The sequence below is a fragment of the Bos indicus genome, chromosome 11 (assembly GCF_029378745.1).
Source record: "Bos indicus isolate NIAB-ARS_2022 breed Sahiwal x Tharparkar chromosome 11, NIAB-ARS_B.indTharparkar_mat_pri_1.0, whole genome shotgun sequence".
Classification (NCBI taxonomy): Eukaryota; Metazoa; Chordata; class Mammalia; order Artiodactyla; family Bovidae; genus Bos; species Bos indicus.
In genome coordinates, this window is record NC_091770.1 from 36,216,251 (window position 1) to 36,241,119 (window position 24,869).

The 24,869-nt window shown below is 35.5% G+C and overlaps 1 protein-coding gene across 1 annotated transcript; it reads left to right on the forward strand.

Annotated features, from left to right (window-relative positions):
- Positions 1–66: 66 nt before the first annotated feature.
- ERLEC1 (endoplasmic reticulum lectin 1) lies at positions 67–24,869 on the forward strand. Its single transcript, XM_019970134.2, has 14 exons — positions 67–373; positions 6,326–6,430; positions 7,857–7,937; positions 8,421–8,498; positions 8,633–8,696; positions 9,506–9,540; positions 11,585–11,808; positions 11,899–12,028; positions 17,067–17,228; positions 17,855–17,914; positions 20,734–20,858; positions 22,570–22,647; positions 22,942–23,017; positions 23,957–24,869. Exons 1-14 carry the CDS (start codon positions 212–214, stop codon positions 24,026–24,028), a joined length of 1,452 nt encoding a protein of 483 aa, XP_019825693.1. The 5' UTR covers positions 67–211; the 3' UTR covers positions 24,029–24,869.

Here is a 24,869-nt window from a genome sequence, read left to right on the forward strand (position 1 = left end):
GTTGATACACCACCTGCCCCGGAAACGGTGGTGGGAAGCCCAAGGGGGCGGGGGCGGCGTTGCCGGGCTCTCCGGAAGGAGACGTGGCGGCGGTTGGGCCCCGGGCTGCCTGGACGCTTGGTAGTCCCGCCGCCGCCTCCTCCTCCTCCCCCTCCTCTCCTCTGTGGGCCGAGGAGGTTGTGGCGGCGGCTGGAGAACTCGGCGGCGGAGGATGGAGGAAGGAGGCGGCGGCGCGCGGAGTCTGGTCCCAGGCGGGCCGGTGTTATTGGTCCTCTGCGGTCTCCTGGAGGCGTCCGGAGGCGGCCGAGCGCTACCCCAGCTCAGCGATGACATACCTTTCCGAGTCAACTGGCCCGGCACCGAGTTCTCTCTGGTCAGTGCCCTTGCGAACCCGGTAGCCATCTCTCTTCTTCCTGGCACTTAAAAGAGTTCGGCCCCTTCTCTCGGTATTCTACGCTTTTTTCCCCTAGAACCTCCTCTGCAGGCGCATGCTTCATTCCTAGTCCAAAGCTTCAGTAATCCCGCGTTCGTTCATTCATACAGCAAGTGCTTAGCAAACACGTAGTGTGGATGTGCCTCCATGCCTACACATTCAGGATCCAGCGGTCACCTGTTCTCCCTTTTAAAGAAATCTGTCTCTCCAGTTTACCAACACTCCCCCCCTGTGGAAGCAGCTTTTCTAGAACCACGTCAGGCGCATCTGTTTTCTCTCTGGCAAGTCACCTGCAGCTCTTCCTCCACCAGCAGCCTTCTCTCCTTCAAGGAGTATTACACACACCCTTCCTACACAATCAGTTGTACTGTGGGTATGAGTTCCCTTTCTCATACTCGTTTTTTCTCTGTCGTATATGCATAGTATACATATACAGCACAGCTCTTTTCCCTTCAAAGTTGTCTCTCAGAGAGGGCTGTTTGACCGGTGAGATGTTAACGACACTTATGCAGAATGTCCTTTACAGTTTTGATGTATTATAACTGTTACTTAAGACTCCAGAACATGAGATTTTATGGTCAGTTTTCCTACATTGAAAAACGTATTTATAACCTCGAAGTAATGAATATTTGCAGTCCTTCCTTTGGGAAGTGGACTTCCGAGAAGTCTTCCTATCCATTGTCGGCCAGTAATAAATAGGTTCTTGTGATACTTACCGTATGGTAATTAATTCATTTATTTAAAATGGAAATCAGGGAAAATGTAACAGCCCACCTGCCCCTGAAAAGTTTTTTTTTTTTTTAATTCTTATTCCAATTATCTGCAGTCGTTCTACTTGGAAGACTATTTTAGTATATTGTTCTGTTACTATATCAATATATATATTGATATATACTATATATATATTGATATACTATATCAATATATATATTGATATATACTATATATATGTTGATATATACTATATCAATATATATATATTCTGTTAGTATATGTTCTGTTACATATATATAAAACATGAATATGTGATACTATCATGACAGCACAGAATGTCCCAGGATAAGGGATGTCGTCATTTCCACAACCCAGATTTCTATTTGCTGGTGTTGGTTTTAGCTAATATTTCACACCTGGTTTGTTTTCAGTTCTTCCATTCTGATAGTTCAGTGATTCTTAAATTTAAGTAGATATTTCTCTGGGAAGCCAATTTGTCTTTGCATTAATGCCAGAAGATATTTTTAATTAATTTTTATTAAAGTATAGTTGATTTACAGTGTTGTGTTAGTTTCTGCTGTACAACAAACTGAATCAGTTACACATATACGCTATATACATATACCCACTCTTTTTTAGATTCTGTTCCACTATAGGTCATTACAGAGCATTAAAGAGAGTTCCCAGTTCTATACAGTAGGTTTCTTATTCAGAAAATACTAATATATTAAAATGTTTATATAAAAGTTTGTTATAAGTCAGCTACAACTTGGAGATGAGAATATTTTAGTCCAACCTCTGATTATTTCTGAAGAGCACACTAGGCATGAACTCGGCAAATGTTTAAAGAATGTGGTCATTAAAATTTTTTACTCTACATCAATGTGGTTTTTTTTTTTTTTTTTTTTTTAATTAAAAAAGGCATGATAATATATGGCCCTAAAAAGTTACTGACCTATATGCAGGTGACTAAAACTAGCCTTTAGAAGTTATTACCAAACCGTTGCGTTTTCTTTCTGGCACTGTTGTTTGCTGGCTGCAAAAGGTTATGGAAAAGGATCTAAATGTACGGTGGACCAACCTTTCCTATATCTTAACAATTTTATTTTGAAATTTCGTTTTTAATTATTTTTATTTGACAATAAAGCATAATCTAAGATGGGCTTGTTTGAAAATTTGGGAAGAATTTTTTTCCTTTTTTTTTTAAGTTTGAGTTATTTTGGGAAAAAACTAAAGACATTTTCCTATGCCTTAGCAAAAGGCCTATGGCCCTCCCGCAAAAATAAGCCTCAAGAACCATTATCATTGATCTGATTTCTTTTAATATTTTCTTAATCTCAAGGCTTCACTTCCCTACTTTGTGTAATTGAAACTACAGCCCTCCACACCTGGCACCGTCATTTTGTTTTATAGGCCAGTTGGATGGACATTTGTGTGTAACTGAGCAGCTGAATGAACTAGGATAAAGATCCTTTCTCTCTCTACCACCTGAAATTGAGAGGGATTGGATTAAAAGATCTCAGGTTTTTTAATCTTTAAAACTCTTCTGTGCTTTATATTCTCTTGCCATTCAGATATATCAAAATGATACATCATCTTTCAAATTTACTTAGAAAAATTATCAAATGCCAAAAATATATACATTTTTTAATGTTTCCAATAATTCATGATTATGATATTCTTTCTTTACTGGTTTTTAGCAGTCAGTTTTGGTTTTGTGTGTATTTTCCTTCTGAAACATCATCTCTCTGTCTTTAAAACGTTCAATTATTCATTACTTCACACAGAATTCATGAACATCTCCAAAGGAAAACTGCAAAATAAGTCTAATTTTCTTTCAACTTCTTTTGCTAATACAGAAATGTATTCCCATTTGAAAACAAATGCTACCTTTGGGGGAAATGGTGACCGTCTCCATGGTTTGAATCATGTCCTATATCTTAACAAGTTGTACCATTGAGTTTATTTTACAGATTCTCCAGGATAGCTTTCTTTCTCATCCTCTGTCTTAATTCCTCCAGACTTGTGTCAAGCATTAGAAATTTCACACTTGCTAAGATACTTTTCAAGTTCCTTAATCTTGAAGACTACACCCCTCCTTGATTAGTCTCATTATATTAAAATCTGATTTTTATCATATCGCTAATATTGCCTCTTACACTGGAAATACTTTAAGGTGTCAAGTTATATAAAACAAGTTTTTTTAAACACTGTCTGTGATTATGTGCATTCAGAATTCATTTTTTAAGTAAAAACCTATTTTACAAAATCAAAAGGAAGCATTTTAGTTGATCAGAAATTTTTTTAAGTTAAAAGTCAAAAAGTTAGCTTTTCTCCTCTAATTTCCATTATTAAAAAGTCCATTATTAAAACATCATTATTAAAACTTCTTTGTAATTAGAAGTGAAGGAAATAAAAAAAAAAAGTCGGGTAAAATTTGTTTAAAATGTTTACTTTGTGATCCCAATAAATGATACACTATTTCAGCAAAGAGTTTTCAGATAGAAGAAATGTTATTTGGTTTGTTCTATTGAAGAGGAAAATAGCCTTTCCTATGGAGAAGGCAATGGCAGCCCACTCCAGTACTCTTGCCTGGAGAATCCCAGGGACAGAGGAGCCTGGTGGGCTGCCGTCTATGGGGTCACACAGAGTCGGACACGACTGACACCACTTAGCAGCAGCAGCCTTTCCTAAACTAATGAAAAATAAATCTTTGCAGCAACAACAAATCTTCAAATAAGAATAGAGATGGTTTCTATTTCTGTTACCTTTTACCTAAACCTTAAAAACAAGGAATAAATTTCATCATATAGACATAAAACACAAGATTATAGTTTTAATTACAAAGAAAGAATTGTCTTTCTTTGCTGTGGTTCCAAACAAGCAGTTTCTTTTTCCATTGTTAGCACTGTTCTGAACGTTTTAGTAAATGAGTCAGTATTGCTATTTAATCCAGTTCTGAACACTAGATTGCAGGTACTTCACAAATAGAGAGGAATGCATTTAAGACATATGCTACCGTCCACCTTCACTGCAGTACAGGAATGATTTGACAAAACTTTAAGCCATCTATTGCTAGCTAAATGAATGTGAGTCATTCTTTGCACAACGCACCATCATATGTTCTGACTATATCTGAAAAATACCAAAAGATAGAAATGTTATGTCTTAACAGCAGTTTGTTGGCTAAACTGAATAAATGTTTCTAAGGATCCCTTTATCATAAATTTGGCTTTGCAACTCTCACTTTCAAATCTCTTTGATTCCTGTCTTCACTTGTAATGTTCTTTTAAATAAGGATCCTTGGTTATAGTCCAGGACATGACTGAAGCGACTTAATATGCAAGCACACGCTGTATAGTAATCTAAGAAAATGTTAACCAAAGCTGATTCAAATATGTTAAAACAGTTAAGAGCACACAGAATATGGAACCAGTCTGCTAGGTTTCTTCTCTGGGCTGTGCTGTTTACTAACTATGTTACCTTGGACAAATTATTTAAGCCCTGGGCTTCAGTTTCCTTTTCAGTGAAATGGGTACAATGCTTGTTTTGAGCATTGATGAGATAATAATGTAAAGGGCTCAAATGGTACTATCATACAGCTCATACAGTCAGTATTTACTGCTGTTTTTTGTTTTGCTTTATTATCTTGGGAAAACATGGCCCTGATTTCTATTTGTGTTTAAGGTTTCAAGTACTTAAAGTTTCAAGTACTACTGGTTTTATTATAGTTAAGAGTTGTTTTGTTAAATTGAAGAAAGAATAGAGGTCTGTAATAAGAGTGATTCTTTCATTACTAGGGATTGCCAAATAGTTTAGTGATTTTATCTACTGTCAGAAGAGAAAAGAGAGAACTGAACTGCCACAGAATACTGCTCATAGACTTTGAAAACGTCTGTCTTGGTGGTGGTGGTGGTTTAGTCACTAAGTTGTGTCCGACTCTGGCGACCCCATGGACTGTAGCCCGCCAGGCTCCTCTGTCCATGGAATTCTCCAGGCAAGAATACTGGAGTAGGTTGCCATTTCCTTCTCCATCTGCCTTAGTAGTTAGTGACATATTTTCTGTCACAAAGCAGAGATTTCTTTTTTGTAAAATGATACCAGTTACAGTAATTGAAATGTTCATTTGAATTGCGTTGGTTCTTTTTGATTTGTGAATTTGTTTGGTTTTATACTGTAGAACACTTTAACGATAGTCTTGTTGATATATACCATGAGTCAGAAAACTACACCTTTAGGCTGGCCCACTCCAAACTTGATTTCTATAAGGTTTTTTGGTTTGTTTGTTTTTTTCTCAGAACATCCATGCTTATTCATTTACACAATAATGCCTGTGTACTTATTTCCTACAATGGCATGCTGCTGCTGCTGCTAAGTCACTTCAGTCGTGTCCGACTCTGTGTGCCCCCATAGACGGCAGCCCACCAGGCTCCCCCGTCCCTGGGATTCTCCAGACAAGAACACTGGAGTGGGTTGCCATTCCCTTCTCCAATGCAGGAAAGTGAAAAGTGAAAGTGAAGTCGCTCAGTCATGTCCGACTCCAGTGACCCCATGGACTGCAGCCTACCAGGCTCCTCCGTCCATGGGATTTTCCAGGCAAGAGTACTGGAGTGGGGTGCCATTGTAGTTGCAATAGAGATCATATGACCCACAAAGCCTAAAATATTTACTATCTGGCCCTTTACAGGAAAAATTTGCTGACCCTTATACATACTAAAAAAGTTAAATTAGCACAGAGGATTCATAGTAATTTATCCATATGTTACCCAAATATGAAAATTACTGTACTATCTTAGGTTCAGAGGTCCCATCAAAAAGAATTGGGAGTATGTTTGTAAGTTGCTGTAGACTCTCATGTATAGGTGGTAATAAGTATTCAGTGATGGTGTATCCATGTACATTCACTGCCTCTAAATACTTTTTAATCCATATTATAACTTCAGTTTGTTGCATTACTACTTTTTTCCTTTATACTCCACACTATATTTTTGTTCCTTTTTTTTCTGTTACATTGTAACACCAAGAAAAAGTCTGTTGTCTTCATTTTATCATTAAAAAACATGTAGACTTTTTTCCTGCCTTTGGAAGTAAATAGGTTTGAAAATCCTCTGTTGAAATGATAAATTATAGTTTAGTTTAATCAGAGAAAATAATGTACATTTTTTGTTCTATTTCTAGCCTACAACTGGAGTTTTGTATAAAGAAGATAATTATGTCATCATGACAACTACACATAAAGAAAAATATAAATGCATTCTTCCCCTTGTGGCAAGTGGGGACGAGGTAAGTTTTTGTAAATACATTGATAATTCCTGTTACCAAACATTTATTTAAAACATTGCAACTGCATACTTTAAAATAAAATTGAGCGACAGGTTTCTCAGTAATGCTGTCTTACCATAAAAATAGTAATCACATTATTCCTGAATTCTTAGATTATGTATGTGTGGCATTTTTTATAAAGAACTGCTAGTAAATAAATCTGTAGGTACCTTGTACTTTCTCATTACCTTAGCTCTTGCCCGTTTCTTCCTCCTAAAATGCGCTAACTGCCTCTTATCCATCCTTTAAGGCAATGACTTCTTTCAAGATGAAACAGAGGCAGCATGGTAAAATGGAAAGGACACCAGCCTAGGAGCCAGGAGGCTGAGGTATAGGCTATAGTTAGCTGTGGAACCTGAACAAATTTGAAACTCAATTCCTCCACTCAATCAATTTTTTGAGCTAATTACAGAATATTTTCATAATCTCTAAAATGGAAGTATTAAACTCATTGAGTGCTTTCTTAAGAAGTTTTGTTCAGATTTAAGATCTGTGAAAGACAGCTATCTATTTCGTTTTGTTTTAAACCTTAAGACACAAATATACACATACACAATTATACACATATTTATGGCATTCGAGTATGAAATGTAAAATTGGAAAACTGAGAAGTATCTTAAAACTTTCCAGTGTATTATGTAAGATGCAACTATTCAAGGCTTTTATAGCTAGAAATTCTCAAGTAGGTGTATAAGAATTGTTCAGGAAACTGATACTCAGAAACCTTTTTCTAAGAAAAGGAAGAATTGAAGATTTTTCTATGGCTCTGTGTTTTATACTTCAGTTCTTTTTTTTTTCAATTGGAGTATAGTTGGTTTACAGTGTTGTGTTAGTTTCAGGTATATAGCGAAGTGAATCAGTTACACATTACATATATACATTCTTTTTTAGATTGTTTTCCCATGTAGTCCATTACAGAGTATTGAGTAGAGTTCTCTGTGCTATACAGTAGGTTCTTACTATTAACAGTTATCTATTTTATATATAATAGTTTGTTTCTGTCAACTTTGATCCCCTAGTTTATCTCCCTCCCCCCGCCCTTCCCCCCTGGTAGCCATAAGTTTGTTTTCTACATGTGTGACTCTCTTTTTGGTAAATAAGTTCATTTGTACCATTTTTTTAGATTCCACATATAAGCAATACCATATGATAGTTACCTTTCTCCGTGTGACTTCACTCAATATAGAAGTCTCTAGGTCCGTCCATGTTGCTGCATATATTTCAATTCTTTTGAAAGAAATGGCATACCATAGGATCTTATTAAATCTTTTGACTTTTTCCCCTTTTATTTCCAAGCATTTGTGACTTGACCAATGAGTTAATAGCTAAACAGCAGAGTTGAAGAAAGCTCCCGAATAACGATATTAAACTCTTAATTCTTTCATAGGAAGAAGAAAAGGATTATAAAGGCCCGAATCCAAGAGAGCTGTTGGAGCCCCTATTTAAACAAAGCAGTTGCTCCTACAGAGTATGTATTTTATGTTCACTTAATTAGAAAATAAATTTTCCAGCAGCCAATAAACCCTTGAAAGTTTAAATTCCTGTATAGTATTGTATATGCGGCAAACACCCAGTAATATCACTTATCAAATATGTCACTTACCAAACTGCTTTGAATGTTTTTCAGATCAAAAGAAAGTTTCCTTGTATACAATTTTAATAAAAAGTGCTCATTGTTATCTTTTAGGCTGTGTGGAAAATGGTCCCTTGGCTGGGTGTTTATTACAGACCCCAGGTGTAGAACTATTTGCTTCACAGAATTTTTACATTTATCTAATTAGTGAAAACAGTGAATAGGCTTCAGAAATTTCATATTTTCTGAGGCATAGTAATAACTTTCATTTAATGAAAGTTTATTCTAAATCTTGGGAGAAATCTACTCAGTTGCTTAAAATATCAAAAAGTAATTCAGTTGAGTTATGTGGCTTTTGTATACATCCATCCCTCTTAGATTGAGTCTTACTGGACTTATGAAGTATGTCACGGAAAACACGTTCGGCAGTACCATGAAGAGAAAGAAAGTGGTCAGGTATTTTTTTCTTCAAACTATAAAATATGGAACATTATAAAATGAAAACTGTAATAATGAGATTTTTTTTTAATTTGTGTTCTTTAAAAATGTATTTGCAAAATACTTACTACATTATTTTTTTTTTAATACAGAAAATAAATATTCACGAGTACTACCTTGGAAATATGTTGGCTAAGAACCTTCTATCCGAAAAAGGTTTGTTTCTACAGAGTGATTTAGTAATAATGTTAGTATTTGGTTTAAAGTATATATTCAAATTGAAATTTAAAAGATCTTGTGGGAAGGACTTCTCTGATGGTCTAGTGGTTACAGACGCCACGCTTACAGTGCAGGGGGCACAGGTTCACTCCCTGGTCAGGAAACTTGAATTACCACATGCCGCATGATGCAGCCAATCGATTAAAAAAAAAAAAGATCTTGTTGGAGACTTTATGAATTGTAAAACACTTAAATAAATTTCTAAACAATGCCTTAGAAAACCTTTTCAAAGAGATCTTTCCATTATTTTTTGCTTTAACAAACATTGTTGCTTTTTTTCTACCTGTTAATTTTTAAATCTGGTGAGATATACATGTCAGTGTTATATTTATATAGTTTATTTATTTGCTTGGTTTAAGCAAAGTCTTTATATATGGAAATAAACATGTAGATATATCCCTCAAATTATGAAATGTTTTTATTAATCTCTGTTATTCACATTGGCCAACTCTTTTAAGAATAAACCTTTCACTGAGATAAAAACATTTTAGAAGAAAACTTGTGACCAGTTTTTATGCCTCAAATAGACTATTTCCTAGATAAAGATAAAATGATTAAATGACTGTTCTTTTCAAAAGAAACCATTTCAAGAAAATTAGCTTAAAGTAGTAAGATAAAAATTATATGTATGCTTTGAGTCTTCTTTAGAAAGAAGTTTAAGGTTACAAATTGAAGACTTAGTCATTTTATGTCTTGTATATAAGTTATCACTCATTATTTATACTTGCTTTTGTATTAATCCACAGAACAAGAAGCAAAAGAAGAGGAAAAATCGAAAGAGGCAAGTGATAATTGGTGATTTTTTACTCTGAACAGCTAAACACAAATTTATGTAACTTAATTGACAAAATATAGCCAGGTGTTCTTTAACTGTCTATCAAATACCTCAAAGGATTTGGTAAAAGAAAATTTGCAATCTGTTAGGTTTTTCTGCAAAAGCTATCCTATATTGCTTTTATTTACTTTTAAGATCGTACAAAAATAAATGAATTTATCAAAGATGTGTCTGGGAAAGTTTCTGTAATAGCATTATATCACTTCTGTGCTTAGCGGTGGTTCTTCCCCTCTATTTAACATTGCAAGCAATGATAATAGGAGCTTTTACATTTTTTTTCTTTTGTTTGAACCCTATCTCTTGTGGGTAAAACAGATAAACTGTATGTGTAAATAACAAGGGACCAGACTGCAAGCCTCTTAAAAGCAGGGACTGTCTTTTATCTCTTTATTCTGCAGTGCAAAGTAGAATGCTAGATATAATACAGGCCTTTCATGAATGTTTATTGAATCTGAATGCATAATTGATGACTGAAAAGTAGGGTTGTTTAAAAAAGAACTATTCCTTAGGGTGACTAATTACAATTTTAAGTGCCCTTGTGGTTTAAGGAATGATTTCTGAATCCTTAAAATTTCCATAAAGTTAAATAACTTACTGTTGGAGAATATTCCTACAAATGGTTTCATATCATAATGATACTTTTATTAGAAGTAAAGTAAAATGGCAAAAAGTCTTAGAAATTACTTAAAAGGGGTGCCTGTAATTTAAAAAGGTGGCTTTGGAGGAACTGATTAGCTGTGCATAGACACACATAGCATTGCTATTTTAAAAGGTTTTAATTTTACAGACTACCTTTGAGAGAAAATATTTATCTCAAAATATTTTGGCTCTGGAGGATAGCAAGATGAAATTCAAAGTGTGAAATGATAAAGGAAGAGGAAGAAAAGGGTAAGGGAAGAAAACTCACATTTTTGAGCCCTGGTTTATAAGCCAGATGCTGTGCAAGACATATAACCAAGAGTAATGCTCAATTCTCCCTATAGCCTTTGAGTATATATTATTATTCTGGTTTTACAAATGACAAGAACTGAAATTGGGTCAAAGGCATAAGGCTGGTGAATTCAGAGCTGGGATTTGAACCCAGGATTTTCTAATTCCAGACATTAGCATGAAAACAGCATACAAGAAACCTCAAAATATTTTTCTCTAGAATCTTTTGTTTATTGCCTGTTTTGGATATAGCACTGACAGGGTACCAAAGTGATACAAGATAAGCTCCCTGCCTCCAAAGAGCTTGCTTGGAGATGCTATTAACAACATCTTTTTAAAGCCCGTCCATGTAATTTTTCTTGTGTTTGTTAATAAAAGTGTGGGAGCTAACTCCTTAATAATCCTTGTCTTCTGAGATGATCTCCTTTATTCTCCCATTCCGTAAAAATGTCTTCATTTGTCTTTTGTTGGCCTTGAATAGATTTACTTAAGAGTTTATATGCTGAGAAGTGTGTCTGTTAATAACAGGAAAGAAAAGTAACCAGACTGATGAATCAGTGTAATACTTAGATATCTGTTTTAGAAGATAGTATTAACTGTGTAGCCCCACTTTTTGACAAATCAAACTTCAGACTTCTAGAATCTAAATTCTAACACAGGCATCCACTGAGGGTTTAGTGAAGAAAGCTTTGACCAGCCCAGTATAGGAAGTTTCTGCATTTTATCCTGGTCTCTTTCTTTGTAACTATTGAAGATAATTCATATTAATTATGTCTTTGTAATCCTTTATATAAATGTACATCTTAATTTTAGCACCAAGTGAAAATTTCCTTTTATGCTGTATTAAATTAGCTCTGAAAATATGTATATATTAAGTAAGAATATGAACCAAAAGAACATTAGGAGAGCTTATAGAAAATACAGAAGTGTTACCATTATATTAAATAAATGTTAGTTTATAAATAAAATGTAGTTTTCTTCCTTTCAGAATAAGTGCTTCTCCCATCCTCACCCCACCTCTATTTCTAATGAAAAGTCTGTCTTATACTCTTTTTTTAAGATTCCCACTAAAAATATCGAAGGTCAGATGACACCCTACTATCCAGTGGGAATGGGAAATGGTACACCTTGTAGTTTGAAACAGAACCGGCCCAGATCAAGTACTGTGATGTACATATGTCATCCTGAATCTAAGCATGAAATTCTTTCAGTAGCTGAAGTTACAACTTGTGAATATGAAGTTGTCATTTTGACACCACTCTTGTGCAATCATCCTAAATATAGGTAGGATGTGGATTTAATATTTTAAACATGAAATGCACACGATTTAAAATGTTGTATCCTTAGCTTTAACACTTTGTTTTCACTGAACAGATTCAGAGCATCTCCCGTGAATGACATATTTTGCCAGTCACTACCAGGATCGCCGTTTAAACCCCTCACCCTGAGACAGTTGGAACAACAGGAAGAAATACTAAGGGTGCCTTTTAGGAGAAACAAAGAGGTATGAGAACTATCGAACAGTATTTTCCCAGTGCTTCCATTTCCAAAAATCATAGCATGTATCAGTATTTTAATGATTTTCTGTAGTATGGTAATAGTAATTTATTTTCCTGACTCAAAATTGTCAATTCCAATTCTCTTGATTTTAATTTTCCTTATTCTAGTACTTCCCAGACTATTTTAGCATTTTCTTACACTCATGATTCCATAATATTTTAAAGTTTGGCATCCTGTTCATTTCAGTTAAATTTTTCAGCTAGTTAACCGAACTTCCCAGCTATGCGTCTTGAAAAAAATAGACTACAACCCATCTCCTAATACTTTATTTATTCTTCAACTCATTGCTATTTATCAAACCATCATTCTGTCATTCTCCTTAAATGGTTCTTACTAAGATCAACAGCTGTCTTTGGTTCTAAATTTGCTGGACATGTGCATAACTTGATCTTAGCTGAACATTTGAAGCTTGAACTTTTTCTCCTTTCTTTGCTTCAGTTCATTATCTCACTGGTTCTCTTCTGTGTACTAGCTCTTTCTCTAATTCCTGCTTCTTAAAATGTTACAGTTCCCTTGGTTCTGTTCACAGGTCCTTTCTCTCCTTTTTGTACATTGTCTCCTTAGGTAAGCTCATCCAGGACTATTCTTTCAACTTCCATTTCCATGCCTGTGTATTATAAATATACATCTACAAATTACAATCACAATTATTAACATGTATTGAATCTTTACTGAAGAAGGGAGTGGCTACCCACTCCAGTATTCTTGCCTGGAAAATCGCATGGACAGACAAGCCTGGCGGGCTACAGTACATGGAGTCGCAAGAGTCAGACTTAGCAACTAAACAACAATTGAGTCCTTACAGCTATTATCTAATCCTTACAACAGCATATAAGATATAGTATTACCCAGCTTAACAGGTTAGGGAACTGAGGTTCAGAGGGGAAGTGACAAGTGATGGGTTAGAGATTACAATCAAAGCAGTCTGATTCTAGAATCTGTCCCTCTTAACCACTTGTCTCTACTGCTTCTCCCTTTTGATATGCCATCTTCCCTTTCCATCTGCCTATTGGACATGTATACATTTTCAGTTATCTCAGACTTACCTTTTTTTCCTCTTTCACAGTGACACTTTTCTTGTCTTCCCCATTCCTTTTAAAGCTGTATGCTCTACCCAGTTGTCCAAGTCAGAAACCTAAGTCATTCTGCTTATCTCTCAATGCTATCAGTGTTATCCTCTGACTGCTTTTCAAACCTGTCTTTAGTTCAGAACTTCATCATTTCTTAAGACCTAAAACTAATCTCACACATCTTCCTTCTAATCCTTCCCACACAGCTGATAAAATGTTCTGTCTGAAATGAACATTTGATAATTTATTTAACCGTTTGGTATTTAACGTGATCTGTAAGTCCATCCCAAAGGAGATCAGTCCTGGGTGTTCATTGGAAAGACTGATATTGAAGGTGAAACGATGTTGAAGGCCACCTAATGTGAAGAGGTGACTCATTTGAGAAGACACTGATGCTGGGAAAGATTGAGGGCAGGAGGAGAAGGGGACGACAGAGGATGAGATGGTTGGATGGCATTACTGACTCAATGGACATGGGTTTGGGTAGACTCCAGCAGTTGGTGATGGATAGGGAAGCCTGGCATGCTGCGGTTCAGGGGTCACAAAGAGTCGGACACGACTGAGCGACTGAACTGATATCTCAAGATGAAATTGTTGTTCATACAATCATTTTATCAAAGAAGAATAGAGGACCATTCATGATCTGGCTTCAGCCTCATCTCTCATTTCCATTCCTTTGATACCAGCTATTTTGAACAACTTAAGCATTTCCTAAAAGTACCACATTCCTTCCAACCTCCTTGCCTGTCGATATACTGTTTTCCCTCTTCTTCTGTTGTCTTCTCCCCTCCCTCCCTACACCTGATGAACTAATAGAAATTCATCAGGGGTAAGCATGAAGATCTGCTTTCAGTGTCACTTTGTTTGCAAATGAACCAGGATTTCTAATGGATTACCTGCATATGAGATCCATCTTTCCTCTTCTGTGAGCATGTATTTTATTCAGCCCTCCATTATAGCACTTACATGGTTAAAATAGGTTGTTTTTCCTATGGTTCTTCATTAAAAGGGAGGGAAGATTTTTTAAATTTTCATTACTTGGAGTTTCCAGCTTGTTGTGTGATACCTGCTGCTGCTAAGTCACTTCAGTCGTGTCCGACTCTGTGTGACCCCATAGATGGCAGCCCACCAGGCTCCACCGTCCCTGGGATTCTCCAGGCAAGAACACTGGAGTGGGTTGCCATTTCCTTCTCTAATTCATCAAAGTGAAAAGTGAAAGGGAAGTCTCTCAGTCATGTCCGACTCCTAGCGACCCCATGGACTACAGCCCACCAGGCCCCTCCATCCATGGGATTTTCCAGGCAAGAGTACTGGAGTGGGTTGCCACCTAGTGTGCTGTTAATATTTAACAGTGGGTTAATTAACATTTAACTACAAGGCCTTTGTTCTTGCCTGGAGAATCCCAGGGACGAGGGAGCCTGATGGGCTGCTGTCTATGGGGTCGCACAGAGTCAGACACGACTGAAGCGACTTAGCAGCAGCAGCAGCAACAAGGCCTTTATCGCCCCTTCCTCTTGAATACTTATTGTGAAAATATTGCCAGACTCTTTGTGGATGTTGTGAACTCTGCTATTATGATAAGGAGGAAACATTATCTTAACCGTAATCTACATTTGATTTGAAGTGCTGTATTGAAAGATTGGAAATGGAATTATTTTCTCATCTTCTTCTTGATAATGATTTCAGTACTAACGAGTACTTAAAAAAGTCAGTCCCATCAAAATTCTTCACAAACCCAACTTTAATTATTCTTCAAGGAAGAAGTGCCAGTTTATTTTTCTTTTATGAGTTAAATCCACAAGTTGAGAAAACAATTTTTAAAGCTATAGATGATAGCTATAATGTTTTCAAAATACCTAGCATCTTGATAGTACATGTTGTCTATGAAATCTTAGGTAATACTGTGAGTAATTACTTAGAACTGGTCATCTTTATTTCAGAATAATTTTTTTTAGAAATTCAATTTATTACATATAACTTTTTTTTTAAATATTTGGCATATGGTTTGCCTTTCAAGTATGAACTAAGCTTTACCATAAAGAATTTTTTTTAAACAAAATATATATTTGGCTCTCCAATTGTTGTATCTGATTCTTTGTGACCCCTTGGGCTATAGCCTGTGAGGCTCCTCTGTCCATGGGATTTCCCAGGCAAGAATGCTGGAGTGGGTTGCCATTTCCTTCTCTGGAGAATCTTCCCAATCCAGGGATCAAACCCACCTCTCCTGCATTGGCAAGCAGATTCGTTACCACTGAGCCACAGGGGAAGCCCTATGTTATTATACCACATTAATTTGGAAATGACTGGATTTATTAAGAATCTATTTTCTGAATTTCCAAACCCTGATTCAGAAACTACTATCATCTTGCTTTTATTGGGGTAATTTTCCTTAAAATGAAAGTAGATGTTCTGTCCTAAAGAAACAATAATAAATGGTCATGTTTCTTCTTACCTCTTCCCCTTTTCTCAGCTACAGGTTTCACTGTGCAGTATTCTTTTCTTCACTGACCTTACTATAGGTCTCATGTATTCTAAGTAATTGCTTTACTCTATTAGACCTTATCTTCTTATGAGTAGTAACTATGTCTCCTTCATTTTTAATATTCAGCATTTAAAATAGTGCTAGGAGCATAGTATAGGCTCTGAATGTGGAAGGAGCCTACATTCTATAAATGTAGAAAGAGCCATGTAAAAGTCAAGGTTTTTTTAAAAAAAAACAAGAAGGCATCTTGGCAGTCTTTGTTCTTAACATTGAAGAAGAGAGAGGATAAGCTCATTGGTTTCCAACATAACCATCCAGTGACTCCTGTTATACAAGATGAAAACAAGAAAAGAACTACAACTGGCCAATGGCAACTACAGTAACTACATACATTTTACTGTTTAATTTCTTTATTGTTGTTTTATTCAGTTCACTGGTATACTCATTCCTTCAGTTGTGGTCTAGATTCATTTCCCTTCTGCTCACTGTCAGCACCCAGATAACGTCCAGCTTCTAAATCATTGACTTCTTTCATAACTGTCCTCTTCTCTCCACCCCGCTTGTCACTCCCTTACGTTTGAGTCTCTTCATCTCTGGCCTGGGTTTCTGAGCTCCTAACTTGACTCTCCACCTCCAGATTTGTTACTATCCCTTCTTCCCTGTGACTGCAAAAGTAATTACTTAAAAATCTGATCATACCATATCTTTGTCTAAAACCTAAAAGTTGATGTTCAGACTTGGCATCACACAGTTTTGCAGCGTGTAGTGCCTGCTTCTGTCTTTGGTTTTAACTCTCATACCACCACACATCTTTGCTCTTACCGCTTTCTCAGGTTCATGTGCACATCCACACAACACCTAACAGACCTTCACATGAGTCACAGATTATTAATGTTTCATGAATTAAGCAAGGGTTTTCTCTTTGTGAAGTCTGTATGTTTCAGTTCTTCATCAGTCTGTTTGAATCACCCATGTCTCTGAATCTGCTATTCCCTGTACCCTTCCCTTATTACACCGCAGTTTGCTCCAGGGCAGCACCCAGGTCCTGCTGCATTTGAATAATTACAACTAACATTCATATTCGTTCCCACTTAGCCCTTTATTAGACTGCTTATTATCCTTTCTTTATAGATAGTAACCACATTTTTTTAAACAAAATATAAAATCTAACAGATAGTGAAGTACTGAAGAGTAATGAGACAAAACATACGAAGTAGAAATTATCCCTGTATTGTTAAGAATGGTCAGCATACCCCTAACTGGTAGATGGAACTAACACTTGACTAGAGCTTTCTCTATGCTATTAAGTGTTGCAAAATTCATTTTCTTAAAGCACATTAAAAATGAGTGGACAACTTTTATTTTCCAAATTTTCTAAAGTTAATTTAAGTCATACTGAAGCCTATAAATATGTGTTTGTTTAATTTTAGGAAGATTTGCAATCAACTAAGGAAGAGAGATTTCCAGCAATCCACAAACCCATTGCTGTTGGTTCTCAGCCAATGCTCACTGTTGGAACAACCCACATATCCAAATTGACAGATGACCAGCTCATAAAAGAGTTCCTTAGTGGTTCCTATTGCTTTCACGGGGTGAGAAATAAACCTTCAGTTTAAGTATTTATCTTACAGCTTTCACTTTGTATGTTATTTATCAAGAGACATTAGCAGCACTGAAAAAGATTTTTTGTCTGTAGAGAAATGACAGGATTCTGGAAGCTTTCCAGCAGACATTTCTCTACATCTCACTATAAGGCATAGTCATTATAATTTCTCTTTACTCACAGGCTAAAACTTGACTTTTACTTGATAAAAAAATATATATATATTTAAATAAGTAATTCATGTGTGATTCTGGCTAATTGCTAGAATGGGCACCAATGATTGTATAGCCTGTATTTTGGTTATGACCCTACATTAGCTCATTTAAAACTTGAGCTAATATCTGCAAAGGTGGAATTCTGCCTCTGACTCAGCATCAGTGGAAAATATGCTTATAAGTAGAGTTTTCATTTTACTTTATTTTACCAAGAAAGTTATTCTCTGTATGTCCATTTTTTAAGTTTATTAGTAATTTTTAGTTGTGATTTTCAACCATATTATTGCTGGTACAATTTTTTTTATTACATATATGTCCATTACTATCACGTGGCAATATTGAGACAAACCCCAGTACCCCTTTCTCTGTACTGAAACTTGATCTGTTTCCTTTCCTGTAGGGTGTTGGTTGGTGGAAATATGAATTCTGCTATGGCAAACACGTACATCAATACCATGAGGTATGGCACAGTCTTTATATCATTCTATCACTAAATGGTTTAAAGCTTGAAAAATCTTTTGTGGAAAAATAGAGGAGTGGGATTGGTGTTACTTTTAAATATAAGATGATTTTAATATGGAAATATTCAACAAAACATCTCTAAATTTTGGGAAATGGAAAGCTTGTTGTTAGTTAAGACTACATCAGTCATCTTAAAGTAACTTGGTTTGTTAACTACTCAGATTCTTGCATTACTGTCAGTCTGGAAGAATAATACAGTACTGTGACTAACTCTTCAGCTTTGGCTAAGAAATTAGTCATTTTATAACTCATATTTAAGAAAGTGAATGGTAAGATAGAATGTTGTCACTAGTCTCAGTAAAATAGGATAGATACAGCAAGTTTCTCAGCTAAAAGAAGGTTCCATATGATCCAAGTTTAAGTTTTAAGATTAAATGCTCTTTAGTCTTTTATAGTGTCATAAATCAGCATTCTCTCACACTTGAATCAAAGCTGCTTAAAGCTTACCATTTAGTAAGTAATCAAAGCTTACCATTTAGTAAGGTAAACTACTAGACCCTGAAGACAAGCATTAATAAATATTGATTTGGTTGTTTTAAAAGGCTCTTTATTCCCCAAAATAAATAACAACTGGTAATTAGAAAATACCATATTTGCCCTCCTGAGATGTTTTGAGCTGATCTTAAATTCCATGATGGATCATATCAGGAAAGATCAACTCACTTTCCACATTTAAATCATTCTAAAAAAATGTATGTGGCATCTGTAAACTAGGACTTTTTTTTCTTCCATTAAACCTGTGCTGTCCCATTTCATCATGCTTTCCTCTTATTCTTGCTGCTTTGTAGATGTTTTACATCTGTAGATGTATTTTTTAATAATATTTATTAATACAAAAAAGATACAGTACCATCTAAGTACAGTCCAGATAATACCCACTGGTTGTTTTTTTTTTTTAATTAAAGGAATATATGCCAGCAATATAGAATAGAATGAAAAGTAAAATTCTCCTCCACTATTGTCCCATTTTTCAAAAGTAACAGCTGTTAACATTTTCTTAGTTAACAACCAAAAGGGGAAAAAATAATGCATATACATAAATTTGATATAACCTTTTTATTTATACAGACGGGATATACTGAATGCAATTGTTCTTTTCACCTAGTATCTTGGAGATCTTTCCATGTCAGCAACAACTGATTTCATTTATTTCAGCAGGTACAGAGAATTATGCCTATACACACAGTGTATTAATTAGATCTCTATTGATGATCTTTGAGTTGTTTCCAGTTTCTGCTGTGATAGCGTCTTAGTGAACATTTTTAAATAGTTGCGTTTGTAAACTTTTGCAAGTACACTCATAGTACACACATCTAGAAATGTACTTGGTGGGTCAGAATAGATGCATACTGAACAGTTGCCTCCAAAGGTTGGATCGTTTACATTCTCATTAATGACTATTTTCCTATACACTTGCCAACACTGCTGCTGCTAAGTCACTTCAGTTGTGTCCGACTCTGTGCGACCCCATAGACGGCAGCCCATCATGTAATCCCCGTCCCTGGGATTCTCCAGGCAAGAACACTGGAGTGGGTTGCCATTTCCTTCTCCAATGCATGAAAGTGGAAAATGAAAGGGAAGTCGCTCAGTCGTGTCCAACTCTTAGTGACCCCACGAACTGCAGCCTAGCAGGCTCCTCCGTCCATGGGAGTTTCCAGGCAGGAGTACTGGAGTGGGGTGCCAGTGCCTTCTCTGCTTGCCAACACTAGGTTTTATCAAACTTCCTTTAGCTAAGGTAGTGTAACCTAGGACTTTTCGAGGAACTCTGGTAGGAACTTTGGGGTATAGAAAAATAATAGTAGCTAACAAACATAGTATTCACTGTATACCAGGCACCATTCTAAGTGCTTTACACATATTAACTCATGCAATGCTCATAAGAGATGAGTATTGTTATTCTAAGATAAGGAAACTGAAGCAAAGATTTAGTAACTTGCCTAAAATCACATAGGGAGTAAATGGTGAAACCAGAATTCAAACCCAGACAATCTCTATATCCAACCTCTTATTAAACAGTTTACTATGCCAATCTAATACCTGTCTATCTAGGAATCTACGGTGTGGTTGCTAAAAGAATGTTTAATGGCTCTGTCTCTTCCACTAGGCAGTAAGCTCCACTATACAGTGGCTGTGCCTTTTTGCCTCTGTAAGGGTTTTTAATTCTACTCATCAGATGTATATTAGTACCCAACATGGTCCCTGGCATAAAATACAAAGGAAAAAAGGAAGACAGGAAGGAAAGAAAAATGAGAGAGAAGGAAGAAGTCCATGTAAAGGGCAGTATGGGGTGCATCATCAAATGAATAATATGGAAACTTGTATAATGAGTAAGAGATAGAGGCCAGAGATTGAAGTAGGAATCACAGTAGTATGTAGTTACAGTATCTAGGTGTGAGAGAGTAAACTCTTAGTTGAGGGGTGAGATGCTGGCAATAATAGACCAATAGAAGAGTGAAGCCAAGAACATCTCCAGCAAAGTGACAGGACTGATAAGTGTAGAGTGAAAGGCAACAGAGTCACAATAACTACATCTGGACTTAACCTGACTAGAAAGTGCCAGTTTCATAATTCAGAGAAACAAGAAATAAACAGTAATGAGCTCAAATTTCTCCTCATCAAGTTTGACTAACATTATTACATCTAAACATAGATATCCAGTGTACAGGTGAAGATAAGTTCTGTAGCTTATAGCCCATCAGCATAAATGTCACCTTGATGTCAAACATTCATTGTCACAAATATTTTTTCATATATTAGGACAAGGATAATGGGAAAACCTCTGTGGTTGTGGGGACATGGAACCAAGAAGAACATATTGAATGGGCTAAGAAGAATACCGCCAGAGCCTATCACCTTCAAGATGATGGGACCCAGACAGTCAGGTAAATACTAACTTTATTTGTCTCTGGATCTTAGAATATTTGAAACTCAGAATATTGGAAAACGTTAATTTAAAGTAAAATCTTTTTGTTATTTTTTTTCTGGGACATTTTTTAGGTTAGTTTTTTTTTTAAGAGGAAACACAGCGTAATAGTTAAAGAGGAGTTTCTGAAGTCAGATACCTTGGATTCAAACACTGGCGATTCACCTGCTACCCTGGGCAAAGTACATAGTCTTTGCAAGCCTCACTTTTCATGTCTAGTAGTATTTGCCTCAGAGAACTGTTATGACATTTAAATGAGGTAACTGGTGTAAAGTGTAGTGCCTGGCAATTGCATGCAATGAACTTTGACTACTTCCTTTGACAGTGTTGGTGTTAGTGTTACCCTGCTGCAATTCCAGGTATTAGGTCTAACCCTGTTATAAAGCATTTTACCCCTTCATGTATAATCTTTACCTCTTTAAGTTATTTAATTCTCTTTAAATATACTCTAGCATTCTCCTTTGTTATTTAACCGTTGTGCAGTAATGATTGAAAGTAGTTAAACAATGTTTTTTTTGAAAAACTGCCTCAACATTTCTTTGGGCCATTAGGTATATCTTGTTATAGCAGAAGGAAATTCATTTCTTCTTAGCCAAGAATAACTAAGCTTTAGCTTTGCTTATAGTCCATTACCCAGTGAATTTTAAATCATTCATTCTTTTTCCTTCTCAGATGTTAACTTTGTCCTTCCTAGCACAGATGGTATTGAGAGATCTGTTTTCAGAATGTACTGACTTCTTGGACTGATCAAAATCAAAATTAGCAAAGTTAAGAGATATTCATCTAAGTGTTAATATACTAAACAGATCAAACATTTTTTTTTTTTTTCAAACATTTTTTAAATGTTTATATTTTTCAAGTGAAAGTAGCTCATGGTATCATGTGCAACAAATATTGAAGCACAGACGTATGAGGCTAACAAAATTAAACTTTTGTTTAGTTCCTGCTCTTTGGAATTTATAGCTTAGCATAGGCTTTACCTTCTTACTCCTGCATTACATTATTTTAAGGAGTGCAGCTGAATGGAGGGTAGGAAGAAGGGAAAACTGACAAAGCAAACAATATTCAGAGTAGGGGAAAAGAAGAGCTGGGGAAGTGCTTAACTTTAAAAGAAAACTTTTTAAAAAGCAGTTTAACCTTAACTATTTGTATACAAGTAAATAATATGCAGGAGAAGGCAATGGCACCCCACTCCATTACTCTTGCCTGGAAAATCCCATGGATGGAGGAGCCTGGTAGGCTGCAGTCCATGCTAAGAGTCGGAGACGACTGAGCGACTTCACTTTCACTTTTCACTTTCATGCATTGGAGCAGGAAATGGCAACCCACTCCAGTGTTCTTGCCTGGAGAATCCCAGGGACGGGGGAGCCTGATGGGCTGCCTTCTATGGGGTCGCACAGAGTCAGACACAACTGAAGTTACTTAGCAGCAGCAAATAATATGCAAGTTATTGATAAGATCATTCTTATTAATTAAATCAGTAAGAAGTATCTCAATTTGATATTCTATAGAACCTGAAAAACTTTCTCTGTGACATAACCTTAAAATATGTATTTTTAAGGAATATAGTTGCAAAATTGAGCCCTCTAACCATCTCACCCTATCCATTAAAGTTACTCTGAATGAGTGAAGTTATAGTTTAATAAAACTTGTTTGTTTTTCTGACTCAGGATGGTGTCACATTTTTATGGAAATGGAGATATTTGTGATATTACTGACAAACCAAGACAGGTGACTGTAAAACTAAAGTAAGTTAGACCATCAAATCATGCTTTATGCCTTTCTCTTTAATTTGCGTCCTATGGGCAAACATTTATGTAAGATATAATTATATTTATTAATAATATGAATTTTTCAGAAAATAGTTTTATTATAAGATAGTAAAATCATAATTGTAATTATTATTTTAATAGTTATTGTCAAATTAGGCTATTTCAGTTATTAATTGTATAGAACCACTTACAAGATATTTTTATCCTTGAAAAGAAAAAAAAATACTTTTGTGTGGTTTGGGCAATACCTTAAAGTACTCTCTGTTTTAGGTGTAAAGAATCAGATTCTCCTCATGCTGTCACTGTATATATGCTAGAGCCTCACTCTTGTCAGTATATCCTTGGGGTAAGTGGAAAACTAATATTCAGGAATTCAGTTTGGGGCCACATTTTAATGTTTAGCATTAAGTCTAGAAAGGACATTCAGTAGTCTCCAGAATTTAATATAGCCCTCATATCGCCTCTGTAAAAATTGACATCCTTTTTATTGAGGTATAATTTATAAAATTTTTTAAAATGCCAAGTTCCTAAGTGTTGAGTCTGAGTTTTGGAAAAATTTTGCCTGTCATCTATTTCTGGGGCTGTGATTAAAATATGCTAATTTCAAGTTGTCCCCAAATCTTCTTTTATCTTATTCTTACCTTTTTCTTGTGTCAGTTTGGGTCACATCATTTCTATTGAATTATCTCCAAGTTTATTGACTCTTTCCTCTGCTGTGTCCTGTCCACCTCTGAATGAATTTATCCCTGCTATATTTTTCATTTCTAACATTCCTCTTCAGTTTTTTTTTTTTATGGTTTTATTTTCTCTGTTAAAATCCCCCATCTTATTCACACATGTTTTCTATGTTTTCCACTTATTTCCTCTAATTTCCTCCATTATATTTATTATCATTGTCTTAAATCTGATGATTTTAACACCTGGCCCATCTTTGGCCATTTTTCTTTACCCTTTTCTTGAATGGTGCAACTGATTATTTTGCCATATTCTTCTACATTTTGTTATGTAAGACCTAGCAATGTATTTCTCTCTTATTCTTGCCCTTTACTCCTTTTCTTTCTTACATCTTTTACTTAAAAATAACTACTTACCTATCTAGCATTTTATATGGATGACTAAAAATTGTTTTCTAAAAAATTCACTTTGTAGAAATAACATTGGATGACTTATCCAAAAGAAGGACTCATATACATTTACCAAATTTATACGTATTCATTCAGCAGAATACTGAATAAAGTATTCAGCTTAGCAACTTTAAAATGGTTTTATTTTCGTTGTTCTTTAGGTTGAATCTCCAGTGATCTGTAAAATCTTAGATACAGCAGATGAAAATGGACTTCTTTCTCTCCCCAACTAAAGGATAACAAAGTTCAGGGGGAAAAAACCATTGGAAGTCACGATGATTGTCTGACCATTGTCCTGTTACAGAGCTCTCAGTCATGGACCTCATATAAAAGATTGTATAAAAGGACTCTCAACCACTTTGTGAATATATATGTGTATATAAGAGGTTATTGATAAACTTCTAAGGCAGACATTTGTCTCACCTTTTTCATTTTTGTTGTGTCTTAGGAACTGATTGTGTGTCTTTCTTTGCTTGGATAATGTGATTCCAAAATAAATCTTGTCCAAGCAATTTAGAGTTCATCCTAATGAAATGTCATATAATTGTTGTACCTATTGAAAGTTTTTAAATAATAGATTTATTATGTAAATTATATATAGCTAGTAGATAATGAAGAAAGAAATTGATAGGTTGTTTAAATGAGAGACTATTAAATATGTAAATCCTAGTGCCTGAAATCCTTTCAGCAAATTTTTATTTGGCAACTGCTCTCTGCCAGGTATTAAACCAGAAACTGGGCACACTGTGAAGCCTCATGTGGAAATTTTCTTTTCCTCCATTAACTTCAAGAGACTCTTATTGCAATAGGTTGCCTCTCTTTCAGAACTTTTATCTGTTTCTATCTATATCATATCTCCTTGACATGAGTGTGTTTTCCCCCAAAATATGTACCTGATATAGACAGTAAATCATTCTTACCTTTTGACAGAATTATTTATCTTAACAAAGCACACTGTGCTGGCTGTCCTTTGTACTTGCCTACTATATACTACAGATTTTAGCTCTGGACAACTTTATATCACAGTATCTATTTTAAAGTGAATAAACTGTCCACAAGCAGTGTTGTCATGTA

Bases quoted from the DNA above. Each gene is read 5' to 3' on its own strand.
- ERLEC1 (XM_019970134.2), top strand. From the start codon at position 212: ATGGAGGAAGGAGGCGGCGGCGCGCGGAGTCTGGTCCCAGGCGGGCCG. The intron at 6,431-7,856 runs GTAAGTTTTTGT...ATTCTTTCATAG, and splicing joins TTGTGGCAAGTGGGGACGAG to GAAGAAGAAAAGGATTATAA. The intron at 22,648-22,941 runs GTAAGTTAGACC...TCTCTGTTTTAG, and splicing joins CAGGTGACTGTAAAACTAAA to GTGTAAAGAATCAGATTCTC.